Source organism: Coturnix japonica, chromosome 7, assembly GCF_054131305.1.
Source record: "Coturnix japonica strain WE chromosome 7, WE-NBRP24, whole genome shotgun sequence".
NCBI lineage: Eukaryota > Metazoa > Chordata > Aves > Galliformes > Phasianidae > Coturnix > Coturnix japonica.
In genome coordinates, this window is record NC_140669.1 from 2,351,142 (window position 1) to 2,378,625 (window position 27,484).

General features: G+C 40.6%; 1 protein-coding gene across 1 annotated transcript in view; it reads left to right on the forward strand.

Moving 5' to 3' along the window:
* EPC2 (enhancer of polycomb 2) overlaps window positions 1-25,347 on the forward strand; it is a 38,451-nt gene extending 13,104 nt beyond the window's left edge. Inside the window, exons 3-14 of the mRNA XM_015869267.3 lie at window positions 7,621-7,766; window positions 10,017-10,223; window positions 10,949-11,097; window positions 11,359-11,491; window positions 12,780-12,971; window positions 13,310-13,399; window positions 14,075-14,220; window positions 14,324-14,667; window positions 19,035-19,171; window positions 20,885-21,044; window positions 22,544-22,877; window positions 24,070-25,347. Of these exons, the coding sequence (XP_015724753.2) occupies window positions 7,621-7,766; window positions 10,017-10,223; window positions 10,949-11,097; window positions 11,359-11,491; window positions 12,780-12,971; window positions 13,310-13,399; window positions 14,075-14,220; window positions 14,324-14,667; window positions 19,035-19,171; window positions 20,885-21,044; window positions 22,544-22,877; window positions 24,070-24,142 (2,111 nt within the window). The 3' untranslated portion in view covers window positions 24,143-25,347. The remainder of the gene's footprint in view (window positions 1-7,620; window positions 7,767-10,016; window positions 10,224-10,948; window positions 11,098-11,358; window positions 11,492-12,779; window positions 12,972-13,309; window positions 13,400-14,074; window positions 14,221-14,323; window positions 14,668-19,034; window positions 19,172-20,884; window positions 21,045-22,543; window positions 22,878-24,069) is intronic.
* Window positions 25,348-27,484: the final 2,137 nt, after the last annotated feature.

The following is a 27,484-nucleotide window of genomic DNA, read 5'->3' on the forward strand; positions in this document are numbered from 1 at the left end:
AAAAGATCTGAAGTCCTAATTAATTAATCATAGTTGTCTCTGGATGTTCCGTTGACAAGTATTTATGTTTCAGCAGCTTAGTTGTTCCTTGGCAGGCAGTCATGTTTGTCCTTTGCAGCATGTCATTCCTGGGGGTAGTTTTGTGGCTTGGACTTCCCTTGGAGTTAATCTCTGTAGCAAACCCTCAGATGCAGTTAATGCAGTGGTTTATCACTCAGTACATTGCAGCAGAAGTTCAGTGCTGAGTTTCCTCAGGGAGAACTTCTCTTACCACCAGTTCTTGTCTTTGTTTAGTTGCATTGGAAAGACTTTGGACACAGAGGTGTGCTAGAACATCTAGAAAAGGAAGTACACTCATCTTGCTCGTTCTGGGTTTTGTACAGACACTATGGGCAAGTGTTGATAAACTGTTCATCACGTTTTGTTGTTGTCTGCAAGAAGCTGTTGGTCTGTAAGGAGACTTGAGCAGAGAAAGCATTTTATGCTTGTCTGCCTTCAGCTGTCCTTACAGATGTAACTGAGCTTCGAGTCAGGCAAAGATACTTAAATCCAATTGCTGATGTCTACTGAAGATCCTTAGGTAATTTCTCACTAGCACAGTGAAGTCCCTTATTTTCCTAAGTGTTTATAGAGTAAAAGAGTTTTGGAAATAACACATTCAAGATCTTCTATGATGCATTGGAGGCAATGCTGGTAATGTAAGATGTGAGTTAAAGGAGATGAAGTATTTCTCTTTTTTTAGTAGAAGAAACAAACCTGCAAGCAAGGCAGGTTGATTAAACTGAGACAAGGCTGCTTTTCCTGTACATTGCCAGAAATGCTGTTAATACTGCTAACAAACAGGATTAAAGTGTTAAATATAAATAATGTTGGTGTGTGCTTTGTCTTGCTCAGACTCTGTCTTTCTGGGGACCCAACAGAAAGTATTAGAGCTGAAAATAAACATCAGATAGTGCTTCAGAATAATACTTCAATGTAGCCTGGTTGCAGTAGGTGTGATACAAAGCTGCTTTGTGCTTGTGGTCACTGCTTAGCAGTTGTTCTAATGCTGAAAGCAAGAAGAGTAACGCTCTATGTGCTTTGGCCATGGAGGCGGCATAAGCCATCAGGTGACAAGAGGCTGTGTATTACATTCCACATGTGTAGTTATTAACTAAGAAATTATGAATAACCTGAAATAATTTTGCAGTTCATCTTATAGACAAGGATGTTCATCTTTACTAGAATAGTTTTTATGTGTACTACTAGCTCAAACTAGAGGAAAGCTTGTTTCTTAGTGAGACACAGATATACACAAAAAATATCCACTATCAATAGTAAGAAACAACCTAGAGGGTCCTACAGCTGATGCTATTGTATGTACGTTATGTTTTCATAACTTTCATTAAAAAGAATAGTGATAACTATCTAATGCTTTATCACAGGTGATGTAGCCAGATCTTTTCAAATGCTGTTTTGAATACTCAGTATTATGTTGATTGAGTTGAAGTCTAGTTACTCTGTTTAAATAAAAAATAAAAATTAATAATAATAAAAGTAGTGAAGTGTCTATTTCTCATAGTTTAGAGTTACTTTTTATTGTTCTTTAATTACACTTCCCACATTTCAGGGACTGCAGTCCAACATGTAAAGTGGGTATTTGCATGGTACCTGCCTGCAGAGGTGTGTGGTGCAGGTGGGGAGCACTGGAAGCTCTGCTTCATTCCAGCTTTACAGACAGACCTGCCACCGAGGTGGTGGTTTACTGCTTTGGTAACTTCTTTGGGTATAATTACCATGATGTGGTTCTTCATTTGCATTTGGTCAGCACAAGTATTTGCTGCCAGCAGGATCAGTGCTGCTCTTCTGTTCTTAATGCCAGCACCCTCCTTGAAGCAGCTGTGCTCTGGGGGGAGCTAACCCAGGAGCAGATTTGGCAGGAAGCTTATCTTTGGTTTGCTTTGGTTAGGTGGACCTGTGGGTTTCTTGTTTCTTTGGCTTGGCTCAGCATGTGGTTGCTGAGGTTGGTGCAAGGAATGTGAAAGAACGCGTGGCTGCTGGGGAGGAAAGCTGGTGAAAGCACTTGGTTTAGTTGTAATTCACACCTGGATCAGCTTAATGACTGCTGAACCACAGCCTTAATTTTGTTAAGTAAACTAAATTAGATAATTTAGCTACACTAAACTCTACTTTATGTACTTTAACTTCTGAACAAATTGCATTTCCATAGTTTAATATGAACTTAATATGTAGAGGAGCTCAAGTAAACAAAAGCCAATCCCTCTGTGAAAGCTACTGTCATCAGGAGTGGTTGCAGTGGTGAAGGGTGTAAACTAGAAGGGTAGTTTTGCAACAGCAATTAGCAAGCCAACAAGTTCTGAATGTTAATTTGAGGTGAGGCTTAGCGATAGGATCATGGAGGCCCTTTTCTTCAGTGCACTGTAGAAGCATGTGGCATGGGGAGGGACAGATGCTTTGAAGTAAGAAAAGGACATTCATTTCTCAGCCACGAGAATCTCCCAAGAACTAACAGGAAAAAGGATTGTAAGAAGTCGGCTTGTGACTGAAGTGTCACGTTGGTTGGTTCTAAAATGCTAACCACTTGCAGGGCATCTGGAATACTGTGCATTCTGGGCCTGATGTTAGTTCTCCACTGACTTCTGTAGGCATGAATGAACAGCTATGTCTGTTCCTATGGCAGAGGCAGAAATGCAGATAGGTGGCCACATTGGGCAATTCACATCACCTGTATATTTTGTCCAGCCTTACCGGAGAGCAGCTCCAGGATGGAAACTGGCTTTTCCTGGAACCAAGCACAAATAAGGAGTAAGGATGTCTCAAAGTGTGTTTGAAAGAGCAGCAGTGGGCAAGCTTCAGGGAGAGAGAGCGCTTCTGTGAGCGTCCCAGAGCTGTGACATGCTAACTTGGCGTTAATTAACTCCTTGTGATTGCATGCAGCAGCTGAAGAATGGTAATCATGCATTTCTTTTGGAATGCAGTTGTTATTTCCATTGCCTCAGTGTCATTAACCTGTGGCCTCCATGTAACCTCCCTTTCATTTCAACTGAGCTGTGTTGGTAAGCACAGGCCATGACAAACAGTGTAAGAAGCACTGCCAGATGAAGAAGAGCATTGCTAGAATGTATGAAAGGCAGCGTGTGTGGCACAGGCTGCTGCTGCTCTGACATTACCCGTATGCTTTTGTGGAGCAAAACGAGACTGGATTTATTCAGTGCTCCTGACAAGTGCATATTGGATACCTTTTATCTTCTGTATCTAGTCAATCTGATTGTCAGGATGTTTTTGTGGAGATGATGGTGTTGAACTTTGCTTTTGTTGTTTCTTTTTTTTTAATGATTATTATTTCCTGGTTTTCAGCACTTAGCTTTTTTTTTTAATCCATCAAATCTCAAAAATGAGTGCTGAGATTTTATCAGCTATTTAGGAAGTTAGATGGATTTGAGGTGTTATTTCGCCAGTGGTTGCACAGCTGATGAGCCAATATAACAGCCAAAGGAGGAGGTTCTGATTTCTCTTCCTTTCCCACTTGTGGTTGCCCCATGTGCATCCAGCTGGTTCTGCTGCTTGCTGGATGCATCTGCTCTCTCCCTTAGCAGAAAGCCATTCAGATCTCCGCAGTGCTGAATGTTCCTGCCACATGATGGGATCATGCATGGCTCAGGTATTTCCAGCAACTCTTACTTTCCTCAGTGTGGAAACGAGGGCAGGTTTACAAGCACTGTCCCAGCTTACAGGTGAACAGTATCTCCTCTGTCGCAATGCTCCCCATGCTCACTGATGCTCTGGTTTTTAAAACAAAAGTTGACTTAGCATCCTGTTCACAAGGAATTACTGGCTTGTCTACTGGCAGGTAATGGGCTGGGTGTTTTTGTGCCTGAGGATAAACAAACAGTGACTCTTCTGGGCTCTCATGGCTTTCTGAGATCAACTGTGGAAGCCCTGCTTCAATCCAGCTTGTGGAGCAGAGAACCTTGCAAAGCAGTGTGGATATCCTCTCTGATAACTTTGGCCATCTCTCTTGAGCAGGGTTGCTTGAGTGTGATTTTACACTTGCACATTACGACTGCGTTTGTTTTATAGGTTCGGGGAAACTTTTGCAATTTCCTTTTTGGAGAAAGCAGCAAGTTGATTCTCAGTAGGCCATCAGAGTCTGGAATGGAGTGCAGTGTGGGGCATCAATGGGCAGGGGAAGCACCAGCTACCAGGGCAAGATTCTTAGAACTCAGTGAAGAGCAGCTGGGGGTGGGGAGAGCTGGTGTCAGTCTGTCTGTGGGGAGAGGCTTTCAGCAGCACTGCGCAGTGCAGCAGAGCTTGGAGGCAGCAGGTTAGAGCTCCTGTGGGACAAGCCGCCTTGTTTGCACTCGTGGTTACCACTCTGCCTCTCCAGGGCCACAGGGAGAAACTGGAGTGAAGCTTACAGGACTGACAGTGCCCTGCACAGGTGGTTGCATTAGTCTCTGCACTGACACTCCGGCTAGCTCACTGCTGTTTGCTTATTTACTGGCTGTCACCCCATGCACTGTAGTAATCTCCTTTCAGTTGCATGGCCCTGCTTGGTGATTTTTGTTTTATTTTTTATTTTTTTAAATAAATGCAGCCTTATAGAGCTGCGTATTTTAAATAATATTCTTAGTTTTGATCTCAGCTTGCCATCACTGAAGCAGCAGGATCCAAGCAGTGCAGACTGTACAAGTGTCAGTCTGATGTGCAGCTGTTGATTTTTACTTTGGTTTAGAGGAGATGTTGTGGGTCCTATGCCCAATAACAGTGGAATGTGCCTTTGTACCATCTGCATGGCCACTTCACTGAATTAATACTATTAATAATCCAATTAAAGCATAGCTGTACTGCAGTAGTAGTAGTATTTTCTTGGAATATATTTTTAGAGTGTGTTTACAGTATGTGTTGAGCCAGAGAAGCTTTCTGATTAAGTGCTACTCTCAGAATTAGTACAGTGAAGGGAGGTAGCTGTTCACAGCTGAAAACAGTAAGGGATTGCTGCCTGGCACTTCTGACATGTTGTGTCTGAGTGTGAGTGCCTCTCCCCAGCTTTCGTGCAAGGCTAAATAAATTGTTTTGCGTGTTGGCAGTGGTTGAAGCTAAATTACTGCATGGGAATACAGCAGGAGCGCTCTCAGGCTGGTCTGATATGTGGAAGGAATGCATTACTGTGTAGCAGTCGACTGTGTGCTGTATGAAGCAGTACGCTCTAACTTGCTTTGAAGTTATTTTTGTAGTAGTATTCTCATGGGTCTCCTGTTTCCTGCAGCACCTCAAATTGCACCAGGAAGCTTGGGTGCAGAGTTCCTTAAAGCTGCTGCTCAGATGTAGCTGTGACTTAAGAAGAAAGAGATAAGGTGGAGCTTTGGTTTGCTGTCTGATGCGCATAGAATATATGTCCCTAAACATTCAGTGCTGTCAATACAATAATTTGTTGGTTGAATTATTTGGAGTGTTGTAGTTACTGTTTGACCTGAGAGAGTTTTGATATGGAACTTTAATTGCATCTAGTAAGAATTACGGTTGCATAGGTTTTTCTCATATTCTTTGTGAAATTTCCTGCTGTGGTGTCTGAACGATACTTCTGCTTTTCATGGGACCAGAAGCATTGCTTAACTGTGGGGAATGAGTAGGGTGATCTGTAATAAAGACAGGAGCCTTGCTGTAAGGTCAGGAACATACTGTTTGTAGAACACAGAAAGATTCACGTTCTGATTTAGCAGAGGGTTGTTAGAGTTGGAGAGTAGGTTGCAGTTGGACTTGATGATCTTTAAGGCCTTTTCCAACCTGAGCAGTTCTATGATTTGCTGTATCTAGAATTGAGTTGGTTTTGGAGAAAAAGCAACACCTGACTTTGCATCAGGATTTGTCTAACATTCATCAACAGCAGATTGTGCCCAACCAATCTGATGGCATTCTGTGCTGGACTGGCGGCATCAGTGGACCAAGGAAGGGCAACTAATGTCATCTGACTAGACTTGTGCAAGGCAGCTGACATCATCTTGTACCATACACTTATCTCTAAATCGAGGAGAGATAGATTTGAAGGGTGGACTGCTCAGTGGATAAAGAATGGGCTGGATGGCTGTAGCCAGAGGGTGGTTGTCAATGACTCTACATCCAGGTGGAGTCTGGTAATCAGTGATGTCCCCCAGGGGTCCATCTTGGGCCCTGTGCTCTTCAACATGTCTGTCAATGGCTTGGACTGTACAGTTGAGTGTACCCTCAGCGATTTGCTGATGACATTAAGTTGAATGGTGCAGTCAGTATGATAGAAGGAAGGGGTACCATTCAGAGAGACCTGGACAGTCTTAAATGTGAGCCCAAGAGAACCCAACGAGGTTCAGTAAGGCCAAGTGCAGGATGTTGCATGTGGGTTGCAGCAATCCTACATTTGAATACAGACTGGGGAGATGAGCTCCTAGAGAGCAGCTCTACAGAGAAGGACTTTGGGGTCCTGATGGATGAAAAGCGGGGCGTGAGCCAGCAGTGTGTACTTGCAATTTGGAAAGCCAATGGTATCCTGGGCTACATCAACAGATGGGTTGCAGTGGGGTGAGGGAGGGGACTGTCCCCCCTCTATTCTGCCCTTGTGAGGCCTCATCTGAAGTGCTGTGCCCAGGTCTGGGGTCCTCAGCACAAGAAAGCTGCAGAGCTGTTGCAGTAGGTCCAGAGGAAGGCCATGAAGATGATCAAAGGGCTGGAGTACCTCTCCTGTGATGCAAAGTTGAGGGAGCCGGGCTTGTTTAGCTTGGAGAAGAGAAGGCTGCGTAAAGACCTCATTGTGAACTTCCAGTACTTGAAAAGAGCTTACAGGCAGGAGGAGCACTGACTTTCTATACATGTAGATAGTAATAGAACAAAGGGGAAGGGATTTAAACTGAAAGAGGGGAGGTTTAGGTCAGATGTTAGGAAATAATTCTTCTCTCAGAGGGTTTGGGGGGGCTGGCACAGGCTGCCCAGAGAAGCTGTGGATGCCCCATCCATGCAGGCACTCAAGGCCAGGCTGGATGGGTTCCTAGGCAGTCTAATCTAGTGGTTGGCAGCCCAGCCACAGCAGGGCCTTGGATCTAGGTGATCTCTGAGGTCCTTTTCTACCCAAGCTGTTCTATGATTTTACGCAGTGTTGTACTTTAAACAAGTTTACTTCATTAAGTATTTTAGTAATGTCATTGAGTTACTTTAAAATGGGCAACAAATTGTACTGGAACTTCAGTACTTTTCTGTAAGTACGAGGTTTGACTAAAAATTATCTTAATTGTTAAGGATCTTAATGTGGAGGATTTGCATTGTAACATCACCCAGAAGCATTTCTGCTTTTACTTTGCAAAGAGATATTAAAATTTGTATGCTCCTATGATAGTTTTTGTAAGAAAAGTTTTATTTTCTTTCTCCCTTTCAAACCACATTAAAAAGAGCGCTATTTCCCCTTATATAGAAAGACACAAACACAAGAAAATTCTAAATACTGTTTTAGTACTTCTATGTGGGTAAACTTATAGCAGAAAGAGAAGTGTCATGCTGGAGATCTGCTAATTTGATTGATGTTTTTTTATTTCTGACTGTTGGATCCATGCTTCTGTATTAACTTGCTTTGTGCTTGTGTGTTTTTTGTTTCAGCCTTTAATCTGGACAATGAACAGCCAGATTATGATATGGACTCTGAAGATGAAACCTTATTGAACAGACTAAATCGGAAGATGGAAATCAAGCCACTGCAGTTTGAAATAATGATTGACAGACTTGAAAAAGCCAGTTCTAGTCAGGTATTCTGCTATGTTAAGAAATGTCTAAAGTATTCTCATCTGTGAGTTTTCTGGCTGAGTAGTTCTCATTCATTGTTCAGTTTTATTTACTTGCTGCTAAGTACGCTCATGTGACTGGCACATGGCAGGCACATAGAAATTGCGCTGCTGTCACTTGTTGTCAGTATTGGTAGCAGGAAAATGGGGGGAGGGAGGGAGAACAGGTGGGTGGGTGTGTGTGGTGGTGATAAGAGGAGATGGTTTTAAATTCTAATTCCCATCCACGATACTTTAGACGGGGACAACTGAAAGTATCTGCTTTCACCTATATAGGCATGAAAGAAGCTGACAGTGGTTGGTAGGTGTACAGATCTGAGCGTATCAGAATCCGTATCTTTTTGTTTTGCTTGGCACAGTGGGCACTGTCTTCAGTTTGGAGGTTAGAAGCACGGACAGTGAAGCAAAGCCTTTGTTGAGATTGAACCCTTGTGATATAAACTGCAGTGATGTAAGAAAGGAAGCTATGCTCCAGGAGCAAGCATGAGCTGCCAATTATTTTATCACAAGGGCGCTAATATTTTAGTAGTTAAGTTCTTGAGGTGTTCCAGGAGACCACTGTCTGGAGAAAGGTCTTAAAAGCCAAAGCATGGCTCAAAAACTACATGAGAAGGACCAGGTTCTGAAAGGTAAGCTTGAAAAAATAAGTTATTTCTCAGCAAGATGGGCATTATGTGGGATGGAAACATCTGCTGCAGGATCTGTAGCTCTGCCACAGCTGCTTAATCTGATGTAGTTTGGTGTTACATTGTAAGAGGCAAGCTCTTGTGTTCTCTGCCTCTTTTGGAGAGCTCAGTGAGCACTGGGTAAAGAGATGTTACTATGTGGAGAGGATGGGATGTGAGGAAAAAATTGTCACATACATTAAAAGATGCACGTGGAATATGTGGCACTTGGATCTTTTAGAGCTTTGCTGTTAGTGCCTCTATCCTGGCTTTCAGTTAAAGCAGCTGGTTACACTTTTCATGTTTTCTCCTTATGTTGCTTTCATTACTGATTGCTTGAGTAATGAAGTTAAAGAACCGGAAGACTGGTTTGATTTAACCAGGCTGGTGTCTGTTCTCATTAGGACAGATGCAGGATTGCTGTAACACTGCATGCTGTCATAAGTACAGGGGATTAGGAACCTTCTTTTCCCTCACCCTCCTCCATAAGCAGGTCCATTTTTTTCTTAGATCTATTTCTGCTATAGTTTGGGTTTTGTTTTATTCTGGCTACAACTACTACATCTACAGAAGCAGTGGTTAGACTTAAGGTGTCCTTATTTTTCTTCAATGTATTGTTTCTTTTTCTGATGATCCTAATGTAGAGTCAAGGTTTAACATAGTTTGAAATACTGTTTGCAAAGCTGCAAGTTCAAATTCAAGCTTCTTTTTGATATTTTTTAAACATGGTGAAGATGAAGTTCTGTTAGGCTTCTGTTTTAAGTAATAATGGAGATGTTTTTTTCTATTGTTTAATAAATAGGTTTAAGATCTGAATGTGTTAAACTCATACATTAGTTACTCAGTAATGGCTTTTATGTTTATTTGGTGTGATTTCAGTATAGAAGTATAACATATGACAAGAATGTACTTATTTAATTACCTGTGTTTTAACTACCTCCTACTGAAATAACTTGTGTAAGAAATGAATGTCTGTGTATCCCTGGGCTGTGATAAATACGGAAGGTCATTGTCTTTTTCTATCACAGAGTAAGCATTTTTGGGGGGAAAATATGGTAGTAATTTGCTTTAGAACATATCTTGATTTCACTGAAAGATTCTTTACTGTGTACAACATCAAACTGCAAGTAATCAGATGTTGATAATGTCTCACCAGTAAGATTTTTTTTTCCCCTTTATTTAGGGGAACAAAAAAAGTAAGTCAATGATTAGTCTGCTGATTGTGATTTGATAGTAAGTCATTTAGGCCCTGTGCTCGTAATGCTATCAACACTGCTTCAGTATTTTGTGAAGAGCAGGTGAAGTTGTGGACTTGTATAAAGGGTTCTGGGAGCTGATCATACTGATCCAGAAAAGTCAGGAACTGTTTGTTTAAGTTTGGACAATCAGCTGGTGGCCTAAATGTTTGGATTTAAGTGAATATTCCTTTCTCCCTTGTACTAGAAAAGGATCAAGTTTATTTAGGAAGTGTGAAAGGCATTTGAATGTGCAGTGACTTTCTCCTTGCTTTACCCCGTCTCAACTGTGCCCTTTGCATTTTCTCTTTCAGCTCGTTACACTTCAGGAAGCTAAATTGCTGCTAAATGAGGATGACTACCTTATTAAGGCTGTATATGACTACTGGGTAAGAAAGCGTAAGAATTGCAGAGGGCCGTCTCTCATCCCCCAAATCAAGCAGGAAAAGAGGGATGGCTCCACCAACAACGACCCTTACGTTGCCTTTCGGAGGAGAACCGAGAAAATGCAGACAAGAAAGGTAAGTTGCCATTTCAATCCTACGTGGCTGGGAACTATTTTGATTCCTTTTCAACAGATGGCAGAATCAGTCTGATGCTATCTGCAGTTCTTGATGTGATTGCTTGTCTGTATCAATAGTTGCAATATTGGAGGACCCACCTCAATTTCAGATCTGTTCAGTGATGTAGTCAGTTTGTAATGTATCAGTTTTGTGTCCATTTAGTATGTGACAATTTCCCGGAAGGCTGGAAGTCCAAGTATAATTTATAGGCTTGCATATTGCATTAGTGGAAGAGGGGAAATCTCTCTTCTTTTCACTATTAATAAACAATTCAAGTTTTGTATTCGTATCATTAATGAGGAAGTCCTATGTAAAATACTGGATAATTACAAACTTGTATGTAGATACACACAACCGTATCATGTGTAGAAACAAGGTTAAAGAAAACCTTTAGGCACAAAGTCATGAATTCCTTCTTGTGATGAGCTTCCCTTGGGCTGGGATGCAATATGAGTAGAAAAAACATGGGGAAAACAACTGAAGAGTTCCTTTTCAAGTTCAAAGATTTTCTTTTGCTTTTTGTGCTGTCTATCCCAACTAGATTGGGCCTTATGAAAAGTTTATCCTGATCTCATCGACTCTCACTTTGAGCAGTATTATGCGTGCTTTTTTTTGCTGAACTAGTGCTAGTTATTCCCAGTGGGTTTTGCTTTTGGCGTAAAATTTGCTTAATCTTTCAACAGAATCGAAAGAATGATGAAGCGTCTTATGAGAAGATGTTGAAGTTAAGAAGGGAGTTTAGCAGAGCCATAACAATTCTGGAGATGATTAAGAGGAGAGAGAAGACAAAACGCGAGTTACTGCATTTAACGTTGGAAGTTGTAGAGAAAAGGTAAGCTCACAAATTATGTCACTTATAACTCTAAGGTTTTACTTCTCATTAAATAGGTTTGAAAACAGCTCCCGTGATTTATTCCTACATGGATGCTCTTCTTTTGCACACATGCATGGCTGGAGGCATGTATTACTTATGTAGACTTCAGAAGCTGAAACAGAAAGGTTTTTATGCAGCCTCTTTGCCTGTTTCTTGTTCCTCTCGTGTTTACCAGTGGAAATGCACTATTTTAATTAACTTTTTTTTTTTTTTTTTAAGATACCATTTGGGTGATTATGGAGGTGAAATTCTCAATGAAGTGAAGCTTAACAGACCTGAAAAAGAGATGAGCACAACTGCATCCACTCTTCATAATGGAAATCATCACAAAGTTCAAGAATGTAAAATTAAGGTAATCTTCCTTCTGCTTCAAGTCTCCTGTTGCCTGTACCCTGCAGGTGTTTGCATTAGAAAATTGTCTAGCAGATTGATATGCTTGCTGTGTTTAACATCTAATTTTTTTCTCACCTAAATTTTAAAAGAATTGGCCATCACCCACCAAACAAACACCTCTGTGGTAGCCTTCATTTTTTTCTTCTCACAGTTCTGTCCCTTTCACTGTAAGGTGATGTGAACATAAATGCTGTAAGCGTGCAAAAGAACAACACTGAGATGGCCAAGCAGTGAATTGTTTTCCCATTGACAGGCACTTAGAGCACTGCCTTTTTCCTGTACTATTGTCCATGAGTACTGGTTAGCCCTCAGTGCAAAGACGGTCTGCTGATTTACAGCAAGAATACTGGAGGATTCTAGGAGCTGTTTGGAATTGTTCGAGTGCTATAAAACACTCATCTGTAAAGCTAGGGAGTTGAAGCCCTTTTGAAGTTTGTATTTAGCACCTGCGACACCCAGTGGTCACTGGATGTAGTACAGATCCCTTCCCTTTCTCTGCTGGGAATTGTGCCTGCTGTTTCTCATCTCTGGTTTATGAAGCTGAACTGGAGCTAGTTTCAGTCAGGCAGCTACTGACAAGTGGTAATTTGGGGGAAGAATTAAAGAGTTTTTCAAAAAGCTTCTCTGGCTTTTACTCATTAATTGAAATTTTTGGAAGGGAAAGAAATCATTAATTGGAGAACTTTGAAGCTGTAGAACGTTTGTGTTCAAATAACAGTTTAATATTGCTGCAGTTGCTTACTTGATTGCTGGAGAGGATTAATGTTAAAAAAAATCTTAAAAATTAAATAAAAACATTGCAAAAACTAGTAGCATGAGTTCTTACAAGAAACACAAGCCATGTGAGAACTGGAGAACATAGAATGTTTCTTGTGAACAGATTTGAGCAATTAAGAAAACAGTAAATTCTTGGCATAGAAAACTGAGACCTCAGAAAGCCATTGGAATAGGCTTTCCAATTACAGTATCCTGAGGGTGATGAAAAGAAAGGAACCTCTTAATGTAGTCACATAGCATGAAAGCTTTCAGTTTACTAATAAACTTCTGTAAAGACAATTGGAAGTAAGGTTTTGAGGTCTCCAGATGTTTTGAATAAATTTTGCAGTGTATCTGATATTGTCCACTAGTGCAGCATGTTGAGAGGCCCTGGAAGATGAGCAGTCATGTTTTTCTAAGCCATGAGGTGAAGAAACAATATTAATTACATGCTTTTATTTGTTGGAACTCTTCCTGTTTTTCACAAACAGCATCCTCATCATTCATCTCTAAAGGAGGAGATATCAGATGTTGTACGTCAGAAGAAGAAGTATCTGAAGAAACCGAAAATGGAGTGTGTGGTAACTGCTCAACAGCCCTCTGCTGAGCCCTTGCCTGTTATCAACAAGAGTGATATCAAGCAGTATGACTTCCACAGCTCAGATGAAGATGAGTTCCCGCAGGTAACAGTCCATTACAATTTCTTTTAGCCTACAGAAAGTGGAGAACTCAGCTATCTGGAATATGGACAGGATAGCTTGAAGTGGAAAATAACTGTGTTGGACAGTTGATCTGCATGCAAGACATTTGCAGAAGCTCTTTGAGTTTATTTCATCTTCCAAATCGTGTTTTGGAGAACTTTATATTATATAAACCAATATTTATAAAATATGTCAAATGCAAACTTGTATAAAAACACACTTTTACCATATTAGTCAATTGGATGCTATATATTGTATATTTTAATATCTGTATTATATACATATGGCAGTTGGAAGAATAACTTTGCTTTCTGGCTTAGGTACCCTCACCGGTATCAGAAGCAGAAGAGGAAAATGATCCTGATGGACCCTGTGCTTTCAGGAGAAGAGCAGGATGCCAGTATTATGCTGTAAGGCTAACTGCTGTTGCATTTAGTGTGTTGGGTGTTCTTGTTTTGTTTTTGTTTCATTGTCATATTGTCAGTGGAATAGTTCTTTTAGTCCCTTTTCATTATGAAAATCTTGGTGATTTGGTGACTCCAAAGCAAATCTGAGTTTTTCACAAGAATGTTTCTCCCTGTGCTGTTCCTCTGACTTCCTAAAGGTAACACAAAGCACTGCCAGCAGCCTAGTTCAACCACTGTTTGAATGGGAGGACTCCCACCCCTTCTATATGTTCCCCTTGGTTCTCCTAACACATCTTTGGTTCCCAGCTTATAAAGCTCATGGGATGCTACTTGTCTTAGTTCTCAGATGTGGGCGCGTTGATTGGAGTTGGTTGTAAAAGCAAAATAAAATTTGTGACTGTATAGTCTTTAAGGCTGCCTGTAGCTCACTGGAGAAGTAACTGTGTTGCTAGGTTGTCTGCTCCAGAAGCCCAGACAACCTCCCTGAGTACTCAGGTTATAGCACAGGCATTTCCTACAAGTTGTGCTGTAAGTTGTTTGCACAACTCAAATGTGTGCTGGCATCTGCTTCTGTTCCTGCCACGCAGGTGTTTTGCTATTGTGATCACTCAGAGAATACCACAAACTACTTTGTGTTTTCAGGAATGTGCAAAATTGTCTCTCCTTTATTCTTTCCAGCCTCGTTTGGACCAAACTAATTCTTCCTATGAAAATGCAGAATTGGCAGAATTGGACAAACTGAGGTTCAGGCATTGCCTTACAACCCTTACAATTCCAAGAAGGTGTATAGGATTTGCAAGAAGACGAGTTGGCAGGGGTGGAAGGTACGATTGCATTGTTTTCACTCTGTTTCCCTTCAAAGTATAAAAGCACATATATATATGAGGCATAAATAACATCCTTTCTTTTTCCATCTCTTAAAATCAGGGTTATAATGGACCGAATATCCACAGAACATGATCCTGTCTTGAGACAGATTGACCCGGAAATGCTGAATGGTTTTTCAAGCTCTTCCCAGACTTTAGACTTTTCTTCTAATTTTTCACGGACCAATGCTTCCAATAAACATTGTGAAAACAGACTGTCCCTTTCTGAAATACTAAGCAATATCAGATCATGTCGACTGCAGTGTTTTCAGCCAAGGCTACTAAATCTACAGGACAGCGATAGTGAAGAATGTACCTCAAGGAAACCAGGGCAGACTGTGAATAACAAAAGAGTTTCTGCAGCATCTGTAGCTTTATTGAACACCAGCAAGAATGGCATATCAGGTAGGCAGAAGGATTTTAACTCTTATGGAACTTCAAATAGTAAGTTCCGGTGCTTTTGTTCTTGGGACAGGACTGAAACCATCTTAAGTAATGATGTGTAATTAAACCCAATGATACAAGGTGACTCTTATGTTTTCTTAGAGATTTTAAGTTCTTCTCCTCCTGCTTTAATTGCAGTTCAGATAGAATCATGATAAAGTGGTGGACTTAAAACATGTGAGATGCGAAGGAGGGATTCTGTTTGCGTGGCAGCATTGCTTACATGTAGTTTATCAGCATAACCTTATTTAAGGAGTAAATTATGATGGGGGGATTTCCTTCTCCCCTAAGGTCGATGTCAAACTCCCACACATAGTGCAGCTGTCTTTTACCATTCAGTTTTGTGACCTGACAGCTCCTGATGAGCAAGATGGCAATTCACGTATGCTTTAAGCTAAAAAATAAACAGTAGAATCTTCAAGACTCTACTCTGGATATAGAATCACTTAACTTGTAATAAAACTTACCAGAAGTAAAAAACTGTTTTAAGTTCGCATTAGCAGTCTCAAATACAACTAATATATGAAGCAAGTGATTTATTTAAAGCAAGTGACAATGTTAAAATTGATGCTATTGTAAGAATGCATGATTCTTTAAAATACTGGATGGTTGGAGACGTGCCAGAGGAGATCTCTTACCAAGCATCAACAAGCATTTGAGTGTTTTCCCACTCTATTGTGTGCATACAGAACTTGGTATTGTAAAACAAGATAATTGGGTGACACAGTAGGCTGATTCTAAATCCCATAATTAACATCATGTGGATATGGAAGGGGCCCATCTCTTTTAAAGTCAGTTGCTGCACAGTCATTGCAACCTTTATACTGTGCTCTCTTATGAAGGGATTTGCACAAGAATATTTTTTCTGCTGTATGAAGAGAATAGCCATAATGTGCCGTGGTGATATCTTGTATAATTATTTTTGTGAAGAGCTTGAAAGGCTGGAGAGTTGCACCTGTAATAGAAAGGAGCAGTTTTGTTTGATGGGATTATTGGTAAGAATTAAGCAGTGTTAAAGCAAATGCAGGTGGCAGAAGGGAATTTGTCAAGGATGTGAAAGATGTTAATAAATGCAGTTTATTTTGTATGATCCTGATGATCTCTGTGAAGACTGTTCAGATGTGAGCAGAGATTACTCAGCAGTTGGAGTGCACTATGCAGGGAAATGTTTGGTTTAGGAAGACCTTTTTGTTTCCATATTCAGACTACAAAACAGATCCTGTAATTCTACTAAAGGGTCAGGTGCAATAAAGCAACAGAAGTGTTTGCTGTGTAACTGAGCCAAGGTGAGGCACTGCTGTTTTACATTTGGTACATAGTGAGTAACAAGAGAGTTTTAGCAGGGTGGGTCTGAGTGTGGTTGTGTGTGTAATAGACATAGGTACCACTGCTGCATTTGTTAAGGCAGATCTTGGGAGATGGTTGTTCACTTCAGTTATTTGTTTTTAAAGTTACCTTCACATTACATTTTTACTTCTGTATTGATGAAGCAATTGCTGCACTGCTATTTCCCCAATGCAAGGCATTATGCAAACAGAAACAAAGACTTCAAAACTGCATGGCTAGTTTTGTCATAAAGGTGCCTAATCAGTGTGTGAATAAAGAAGCTCTGTTCCAAGCTAAATTTTTCTCTTGCTTGTGCTCTAACAAGGGAGACAAGGTCCCTAAAACAATCTTATCGCTTCAGTCAGTTGTGTAAACTTTCAGCAGGCTTACGTGCTGCACCTGGGAAGCAAATGTGCTCTCTTTGCCAAAGCCAGCTCTGGAAGGATTCTGTTTAATAAATGAGATAAGCTGATGATGAGGATAAGCAATGTATGAGGGGGGTTGCAAGGAACTTGTTGATGGTGCAACTTACTTTGGCAAAATAGTGCTTAGCTGGCTGGCTGAATTCCTAGACTGCAACTCGTCTTGCTTGTGGGACTGAAGTGAGAATTAGGCTGTAGGCAAAATCTTCAGCAGTTTGCCAGTACACACTGCATCAGCTGCCAGTGCCTGGGAGCCACTCAGACAGCCGGCTGCTTAGTTACTGTGTCCATAGATACGAAAGACAACTGGAGATGATGGCGTTCTGAGGTACAGAATTCTGTGTATGGAGCAGGCGTTTACTTTTTAGAGGTGTTCTGTTGAGAAATAAATATCATGCAGGAATAATTAGATTAATGGGGTACTGTTCTAGTGGGGCAGCCTGATTGATGATCTTTGATTAAAGCTCCTAAGAGCCATGACACCTAGGCCGAAGATGTCCAGGAGAGGAAACCATAAACTCTCACATTGACTTTTTGTAGTATTTTGTAGTATTTCAGTATGCACAGACTGTGGTTAAATGGGAATACTAATATTAAGCAGTGCAAACTGAAATACTGGGCAATAGAAGCTTTAATGAAAAGTAGATTCATGGAATCATAGAATGGCCTGGGTTGAAAAGGACCATAATGATCATCCAGTTTCAGCTCCCCTGCCAAATGCAGGGCTGCCAACCAGCAGCCCAGGCTGCTCAGAGCCACATCCAGCCTGGCCTTGAATGCCTCTAGGGGTGGAGCATCCACAGAATGCTTGCACTTGGCCATGACCTTAAAGGCTGCCTTGGAGCATTGTAGAAGTTGGGTTTGTCTTTAGGAGCCTTCAGTTGTTTGATTTGGCAAAATGAAAGGATGGTAGGTGTGCTAATGAGTGTCTGCTTTCTTCATAAGGTTAACAGCAGAGTTCAGTGTGACTGAGTAAAACCCTGCTGATAGGTACTGACCTGGCTGGAGCTGAGATGTATGAATGCAGAAGCAATTAGGATGCTGCTGTGCTGATCAGCCCTGTACCCTGCAGCTGTGTTCCATGGCTTCCTGGTCTGTGTCAAACTGGAAGGGGGGAGAGAGAGCATTTAACGTGTAGCCCTGCCCTAAACTGAGTGATGGTCAGTTTGACTCAGCAACTTAGAGTTGAGATAAATGCCCTTGTACTGCAGATGAATAATAGCTGATGAAGGCTAAATGCATTTTAGGTATTTATTTGCATGAAATTGACTTTGTTCTTGAACAGAACAGAAGGCGTTACAGAATTTGGTGCCTTGGAACTTAAAAATAGAATTACATACATACGTAATGTTCCATAATGCTGTTCTTGGCTCTGTTGCCTTTAGTAACATAACACATTTTGGGAGACTGTTGTGAGGAAGCTTAACAGTTTTAGCTGACTGAACTTCGAGTTAAGAGCTTGTAGTAAGAGGGAAGAGGCTTCAGTGGGATCTAAGTACAGCTAACTGGGGGGGAAAGCTTGATTTTTAGAATATGTTGGAAATAATGATAAAATCCCAAGAATCTAATAGGGTGAATAACGTAAATCGCTGAACATTTTAAGTGCTCTGCCAGCCTGGCTGACACTTGTGTTAATGGTGAAGCAGCAGAGAAGTAATTTCCCATGTAATTTGTCAACAGTCAGTCTGCATTTTGGCTCTTACAACAGAATTTCAGCACAAGGGTGAGTACTTACAGCTAGGAAACAGAGGAGCCAGGCCCTGAAAGACAGCTCAATTAAATGTAATTGTTGTCTCACTGTCTCTTGGTGAGATGAATGATATTCCTGCGGCATCCAGGTGTTGGAGATGGATGACAGCTTTGGTCTTTGAAGTATGTAGTTCAAAATACTGAAGTGTAGTTAATGGGAATCTTTGAAAAGTGAATTCTCTTTTTACTTGCTCCTGGGAGAACTTAGTTCCAGAGTTGCTTTGACTGCACAAAACTCAGGTTTAGCATTAAACACCTGCTGGTATTTTGACTTACCATATTTGCAGTTCTTGAGGTAGGGATGAATATTGGGAACGGCTTTTCTTGTCTCCACGATTCCCATACTGACTTGTTGGGAGTGTGATACTACTGGGGCTGTGTTAACCAAGGTCTCATAAGCGATCAAAACCATTATGGCACTCAGCATCTTTCTTTAAAAGGAAAAAGAGGTTGATAGAGAACGACCTGTTCAGGTCAGTCCTAAGCAGTCCCTTCAGGAGGAAAAAAAAAGTGTGAAAGTGGGAAATTAGAAAATTTTCTATAAGCTTTTGCTTGAAGGTATTGAGAGAAAACTCCCAAGGATAGAAGTTGCTTAAAAAACATGGAAGCTATGAATCCTTCTGTTATGAACTGAATCAGTGTTAAAAGAACACAGTGAACAAATTTAGTTTGGCCTCTCTGTTGTGTATCAGTGTATGAAGATCTTTGCAAGCATCCGGCACAGTGTATGTTTTCACCCACTGGTTATCCAGCACTGGCCCATTCTTGTATCTGTGATGTGGTTGCTCTGTGCAGACCTGTTTAACACTGACTTCCCTTTCCTTTCTGTAGTAACAGGGGGTATCACAGAAGAACAATTTCAGACACATCAACAGCAGTTAGTTCAAATGCAGAGGCAACAACTTGCCCAGCTTCAACAGAAACAACAATCTCAGCATTCCTCGCAACAGACACATCCAAAAGCACAGGTATTGTACCTGACATTGTCATATGTTCCTGTATTCCGTTTTGCTTGCTGTCATTTTTCTCTCTGTCATAAGCTAAATATCGTAGAATCACAGAATGACCTGGGTTGCAAAGGCCCACAGTGCTCATCCAGCTCCAACCCCCTGCTGTGTGCAGGGTCACCAACCAGCAGCCCAGGCTGCCCAGAGCCACATCCAGCTTGGCCTTGAATGCCTCCACACTCTGATAAATATGTAAAGATTTAGAAGTAGACTTTTAGTAGTTTTTAGAACATAAGATGAGTTTTGGTCAAAATGCTTTTCCAGTTTGCTTTATAGTGCTCAAAAGATAATTAATGTTGTAGCTATCACAAATACCTTTCATATTTCTTCTGTTTTTGAATCAGCTGATGTTCTAAGTTTCAACACCCAAATCTCTCGTGTTTGCTTGGTGTGTAGTTTGATTTTGTTGTCTTAGTAGCGTATCGTGGCTGTGTTTTAGACTTCATGTTTTAATGTGTTAATTGTGTCCATGTAAAAACAGCCAGTGGTCTGTCAAGTGACATGAATAGTCATGGGATTTATCTTGCTGTGTGTGTAGAAGTGCTCCGGAGAGACTTCTTTGTAAAACAACTTCATGTAATAATGCATTGTTACAAACAGAAGTGAAGAGAGTACTATAAACTCATTGCTTCTAAGAGGAGAATGTTGGTTTCACATATACTAACTTGAATTTTGAGAACTTCTCCACACTTCTGGATTCAACACGTTATTTCATTTGTAATTCCTTGCAAGGGAAGAACACCTGTATTCTGTTGAGCTTAGTTGTCTGATAAAGAAAATCTAAAAGCTGCTGTCTAGGTATATTTTAAGCATTTTATATCTAGTTTCCAGTGCTGGAAGCTCCTCTCCCCTTGGTGTTTTCTACTTCTACATATGAGGGTTTCTTTAATAGTGGCTATTGGTGGTGCTTTATTGTAAAGCTTTGGGTTAGCATACTTAAATAAAATGGCTGAACTTTGGATTTTTGAGAGGATGAACATGCTTGGAGAGGTTTTCCTCATTTAATATAAAATCCAGAATGATAGAGTGATAATCACAGAATGGCCCAGGTTGGAAGGGACCTCAAGGATCACAAAGCTCCAGCCCCCCCACTGCAGGCAAAGCCACCAACCTCCACATTGATACCAGCCCAGGCTGCCCAGGTCCCCATCCAACCTGGCCTTGAACACCTCCAGGGATGGACGGGGCATCACAGCCTCTCTGGGCAGCTGTGCCAGCACCTCAACACTCTCAGAGTACAGAATTTCCCTCTGATATCCAGCCTAAATCTGCCCTCCTTCAACTTAACCATTTCCCCTTGTCCTGCTGTTACCTATGCTTCCAAAGAATTGACTCTCCTGTTTATGGGCTCCCTTTAGGTACCTAAAGGCTGCAATTAGGTCACCCTGCAAGCCTTCTTTTCTCCAGGCTGAATGATGAGAGTGTGTGTACATCCTGAATTCAGTAGGTGATTATGCTTTGGAATGAATTACTCCATGAGAATGAATGTGCTGTGAATGATGAGAATTCTGTAGATTTAGGTTAGTGTGCTTTTTCTGTGCAGAAGAGACAGAGGAGACAGCTTAGGCCATAGTAACCATCCTGGAGGAAACTTCTCAAACACATTAACAGATGTTGTTCTTCACTTCGTACTTGGATAATTATAAATAAAAAAATGTTTTTTTATTCCCCCAGGGCTCCAGCACCTCTGACTGTATGTCAAAAACACTTGATTCAGCCAGTGCCCACTTTGCTGCATCCGCAGTGGTCAGTGCGCCTGCTCCTGGTCGCAGTGAGGCAACGAAGGAACAAACCCCCAGCCACAACAACATTAATGGTGTTGTCCAGCCTTCAGGTGATGATTTCTTAAAACTCATGGTCTTGTGCAGAACAGAGAACGTGCCAAATGATCTTATTTCATTTCTCCAAAATACTGTATTTCAATGTATTTTACTGTTACTGAAGGTTTTAAATGTTAGATATTTTTGTGCTGTGGCATGTGTATCAGTTTGGTAATAAAAACTGTCAATGCTTTTTGACCTTTGGGAGAATGTTCTTCATTTTCTCTTATAGGCTTTATCCTCTAATAATATTTTGTGATCAGAGTGAAACTTGATAGTGTTTTAAGATTCCTCCCAAATTCAAGCACAAGTACATAAGTTCATAAGTTGCTATTCACTGCCTTGCTCCCGAGCTCTGTTTCTGACCGTCCCTGATAGGAGGCAGCAATGCCAGCCATGTTGGTGCAGATGCTGTGTTACTGAGAGAAATGGTCTTTGAAACTTGAATTATAAAATTATTTTGTAGTAATTTGTTGTTTTAATAGCTGATGGTGTGATTAGTTTTATAGACCTTCTGCTAGGCTGAATAGTGAAATAAGTAGAAGTGTGAGGGGGAGAGCAGTGCAACACAGCTGAATAAAATCAATATACTGGAACTGATCCAGTAAAGAAAAGGGCAACTGTGTATAACTTGCTGAAATATCAGATCTGAGAGTGTAATGTTTTGAGGGATACAGGATCAGGTGTATGTGTGTGTACCATGTATCAGCACGATAGCCTTACAGTTGATGAAAAATATTGCAGATATGCATATAAAATTAGATTTGTGTTAGTGTTCCAAGGCTGTAGATGTCACTGATGTAAAACAGCCATTCCAGCTTCAGATAGGAAGATTTAAATTAGGACATGTTGACTAAAACCAACTTTTTGTAGGAATAGGGAGAAATGTTCTTAGACCCAGTTTTTTTTTCCATCAGTGAATAGGAAGAGGAATCCTGAGAGCCACCGGTTTGAGTATGTGCTGTGCTTGATTGTAGCTAGAGCCTGAAGTTCTCCCACCATCTGAATACAGACAGCACTGCTTTGTAAGCTGGGAGGGGTCCTGTACTCCTCATTCTGTTGCCTTGAAGACCCAAGTAACTCATGGTGGTGCCAGTCAGATAAGGGAGGAGGTGATTCAAAGCATCAGAACTTGGCTTCTCACTCAGTCTCTATAGTTGCCTGGCTAAGCTGTGGTCCCATTTGATGTACTTTTATGGGGAATGCTGCACTTTAAGGCTCCTAAATTGAAGTGCATGAAGTTGGAAAATATGAAAGCTCTTTGACACTACAGACTCTTCCACTTTCTGATGTCTTTGTGAATGAAGCAAACAAAAAAAAAACCCACTTTTAAAATACTCCTAAGTTTGACTGGAAAGAATTCTAAGACTTTTCATCTGTTTGAGTCCTTAAAGCAGTTAACACAGGGATGATTCCAGTGACTCACATGCTTAAATCATTACTGTTGAGATTTAACCTTTTGTCTTTAAATCTAAATGGCATGTTTTAATTAAAAACATTTGCTTTGCAACAGGAACCTCTAGAACGTTGTACTCCACCAACATGGCTTTATCATCCAGCCCAGGGATCTCAGCTGTACAGCTTGTAAGGACAGTTGGCCACACCACCACAAACCACTTAATTCCAGCGTTGTGCACAAGCAGCCCTCAAACACTTCCCATGAACAATTCTTGCCTGACTAATGCAGTGCACCTCAACAATGTCAGCGTTGTTTCTCCAGTCAATGTGCATATTAATACAAGGACTTCAGCACCATCGCCAACAGCCTTAAAACTTGCCACAGTTGCTGCCAGTATGGACAGAGTGCCAAAGGTAACTCCTAGCAGTGCCATCAGCAGTATAGCAAGGTAAGCGCAGAGCAAGTTAGAGCACAGATTCCAGTTAAAACTTCTGCCAGTTTGGAGAACACTAGTTTTGGTCATCTTCCATTGTGTTTAAGTGGCTTCATTTTCATTTGTCCCTTCTCATTCAGTGCTTGCCAAGTTAGATTCTTTCAAACTCTCCATGTGTTCTCTCTGCAGTTATATGTACCCATTATGTAAGATGCAGGCTGGCATATCTATTTTATACATAATTATGTATGCATACATGTTTTGAATTCAAAATAGAAAACAGATATAAGCCAGTCTGTCTCTTACTATGTATGCCTTTATAATGTATAATTATTTTCATTTACGAGTACTTAGCCAGTACTTAAGTGTTCCACAGGAGTGGCAGTGGCTTGTAGCTGATTATGTTTTGAAAATGACAGCATTTGGGCTCTGTTGTAAAGGTCTCTGCTGGATTGTATGATGCTTTAAAAGCAAAAAAGAAATACTTGTCTATAGGTTAAGAAAGCAGAAAAAGGGCATTAGCTTTATCCATTATGGATTATTTCATGACATATCCAGAGATGTTAAAAAGAGCTTTTGAGATGGAGAACCACACGTATAGTACAGTCCCTGTGCAGAGAGTGGAAAAGCTGTTTTTAAATTAGCAATTGCTTTAAAGCGTATTCCTGTATCATTAGTGCCTTTAGCTCTTGTTTCCATCGAGTCACAGGGGTGTTTCAAGTCAAGTCAGCATATGCCTGAAAAAGAACCATCTTAGCTGAATAGACCTAAGGCTCCTCTACAGGGGATGGTAATAAAGTCAGAAAGAAATTAGAATTTTTTTTTGTGCTGAAACTGAACTGGAAAAAAATAATTCACAAATGGAATAATTGGTAGCTGTTGCACAAGTCCTAATGGCATACCGTGACTCTGTTCCTTCAGGAGACTTATTATTATCTGTAATTTGGGCTGGTAATTTATAGTTAAATGCATTGAAGTTGGGCCATCTCTGCTAATACTCTTGTAGAAGGAACTGCAATGTTCATGCTGTAAAAGCCATTCTTAAACCACCGGTATTTTAGTTTTAAATGGTCTGTTTCTATCTAGTTTGTGTGTTAAGGTTTGTCCGTAGCCATGTAAGAGCACAGAGCTTGTAAGAAATCACTGAAATTGCATAAGGAAATATCCGTGTTCTACCTGTAATTGTGGAATGCTTCTTTTATTGCAGAGAGAACCATGAACCAGAGCGGCTGGGTTTGAACGGCATAGCAGAGACAACAGTAGCAATGGAAGTGACATAACCTCAAATCAGTGTCTCAACCTGTGCTAACGGTGTAGTCATTTATATTCCAACCGAATGCAAAATACAGCACTCTGTGGATCACAGAGAACTAAAATGGACCTAAATGGACTATCCTTATATCGTGTATTAAGTCGATATATAATGTAAATTTTGTAAAATTGGGAGAATCACTACCTTGTAAAATAGTTTATTTGTATCATCAATATTATTTCTGTTACTTGAATAGTAGATATTCATCATCATGCTTTTGCACTTGAATTTGCAACTGAATGGATTAAAAAATAATTCTTTAATGGGATCATGAGCATGAAATGGGATCCTGCATCACTTGTTTTAACTATTTATTTTGCCATGTTTACATTTTGTATCTTGTACAAATAAATCCAACTTTGTGTCTAAAAAAAGAAGTTAAAGATTCATAGCTAGGAGACAAAATTCTTGTAATTTTTTTCTAAAGGAAATGTAAAGTTTTCACTTGGTTCATTTTGTTTCACAATTTGACTAGATGGACTTTTTGGTAAATACTTTAGTGGCATTTCACTGTCAAATATGAAGTTCAAGGCAAAATAGTATTTTCTATTACTGTGCAGGGGAAAGGGATGGATCGATACATGCAAATTTAATGTAGTAACTCACTTTTCCATATATTTTGAATGTATATTTCTATTTATAATACCAGTTTATAAAAAATAATTACACAGGAAAAAAAAAAGCTGACTAGGAAAATTATGCATCTGACACATATAAAATTGTGCAGATAAGAGAAAATTTTCAACCAATGACATTTTATCCGAAGACTGCATATTTTAACCGGCTTTAAAACTGTAACACACCACGTAAAGGACATTTTACCAGGTATGTATTGCATTATATATCATTGCAATAATTATTGGATGTCTAGATATCGAGCCATCCCAGGTGGTGGGGGGGAGGGAGGGTTGTGGCAAGATCGTCTTTTCAATTTTGGAGAGTTTTCCTGTGGCTACAAGGCAAGTAACGGGTTGGAAAAAGTCTGACTGTAAGCGTTGGACACCTTCGTAGTGTAGTGTTTTAGTGACTTTTTTTATACGGTTCTTGTAAATTAGATACGTGTAGTGGTGTTTCCGAATGTTTGTTTATGCACTAGTTCAGACAACTTTCCCTGTTACTTGTTCTTGATAAGTGAAAACTGCAGGGAAATAAAAATACATATCAAAACATGGACACGTTGCTTATGTGTTTATTTCATGCAAGTGTAAGTTTCAGACAGTGTTAATGGTCTTTTGATGATGACTTTGGCTGCGGTGCACGTATTTAATTCAGCAGAAGGTTTCAGTGTGTGTGATTGTCTTGTTTCTTAAAGCGTGTGGTAGGGAAGGATCGTCCTGCAGTTGGAACCCGAGACTTGGAAGTAATCAGGGTAAGGAACAGCTGTTTGTTCTGCCAAAGGAACCTCAGAGGGTGGAGCAGGTTGCCCAAGGAGGCTGTGGATGCCCCATCCCTGCAGGCATTCAAGGCCAGGCTGGATGTGGCTCTGGGCAGCCTGGGCTGCTGGTTGGTGACCCTGCACACAGCAGGGGGTTGGGACCAGATGGTCACTGTGGTCATTTCCAACCCAGGCCATTCTGTGATTCAGTGAACTGTCACCCTTGTCTAGGCTGACATGGACACGTGCTCTTTTCCCAAGGGCTGTTGTTAGTTGGACTCCAGTTAACATTGCAGTTTAGTGTTTTGCTTTTTTGAGAGCATCTAAAAGAATGATTTGTTCATCTCTATTTAAAAAACAGAGGTATGATTTTTGCTATCTGTCATACAGTCAGTACGTTCTTCCTCTTAAATGTTTGCATGAAGAGCTTCTTTTAGTCTGCATTGCCTTTAAACATGTTTCATCTTCTGACAGTTAGAAATTCTGGCAGTTAAACACTTGCAGAGCTGTGAATGTGGGGAGTTTGTCAGAAATTTAGATGTCTAATATTGTATTTATTTATTTTGCTTAACTGACGCTTTATTTTCTCTTCACTATCAAGTCCACAGAGAGAGAGAGAACATCAGAGTGTGTTCATGGGATTACTTGGAGGAACTGCAGACACATCTGTGTTCCTGCCTTGATCAGGCAAAGCATAAAGGCAGGTTTGGGGTCCTTGGCACAAGGGGAGGCACGAGGTCATTCATCGCTCTTTCTGCACTGTGCCTTTATTGAGCTTCCACTTTGATACGTTGATCGTTACATGTACATGAGCCTTTTTTGTCTATTTAGAGTTTTCTGTAGGACTCCATTCGCTTCTGGGAATGGCTGCATGATTATGTAGTCTGAAGCAGGAAGTTTTTTGGATGCAGAAGTGTCACAAATGGGAGCGATACCTAAAAAGAACTGCGTCCTCTAATTTAGCCCCAAAGCCTTTTTGTAGTTAAATAAAAATGGGAAGTAATTTCTTCTGCAGATTGAAAGCTGAGTCCTTAGCAAATGAGCGCTCCTGAGCTCTGTAGCACATACTCATCCCACTGCAAATGGAGATCATTTCTGTAGTAAATGGGACTAAAAGTATCCTTAGGATTGCCATGTGTCTGTGACTTCATGTAGCCTAACCCTCATCTGATGGCTGGAAAAAGCCTTTAGCTGGCACTTTTAATAGATGCTGGAAGAATTTGAGATGGGGGGAAAAGGATTTCATTAGCTCAGAAGGTGAGTGTGCCTTGTGTTGAGTGACTTCCATTTGAAGTATTAGCACTGATGTGGCTTTATGATAAACCAGGACTCTAACAGTCCTTTTAAGAATTTCTAGTCCTCAGTTGTGGGCCTGAAGTGTCAGAAAGGGAGGATGATGGGCAATACTGTGTTCTATAGAAGCCATGCTCAGGTAAGATTATTTTTTTGGTTTATCTATAGCAATTTATATTGGGCTTCAAGTGTGACATGCTGGATTTTCCTATGTTAGATATTGTGGAAAACAATGATTCTTTAGGTTTGTTGAATGCTTTTCATCTGTAGATGAGCTATTGAATTTTGATATCTGCTTAACTGTAGGCGTTGTCATTTGGAATATTCACCGTTTGAAGCCAAGCAATGATTGCTGTAACAGAGGGGTAGGAAAATGTGCTCAGGTGGAGTCAAAGTAGATTTCAGTCTGTTAGTATTTGGCTTCAGTGCTTGATATTTGAAGCTGAGAACCTGCAGAGATCCTGTTTTGTCTCCTGGGCTGTGTCTGTGGGAGCCTTGCAGTTGCTGGCAGACCTCATGAAGGAAGTGGCGTGCTCACAGCCAGCTCACAGCTCTCAATTTCCAGCACCTCTCAGGAAGAACTGCTCGGTCCTTTAGGATAAAGTGTCCTGGTTGAAATGCACTCCTTCAAACAACAAGGCT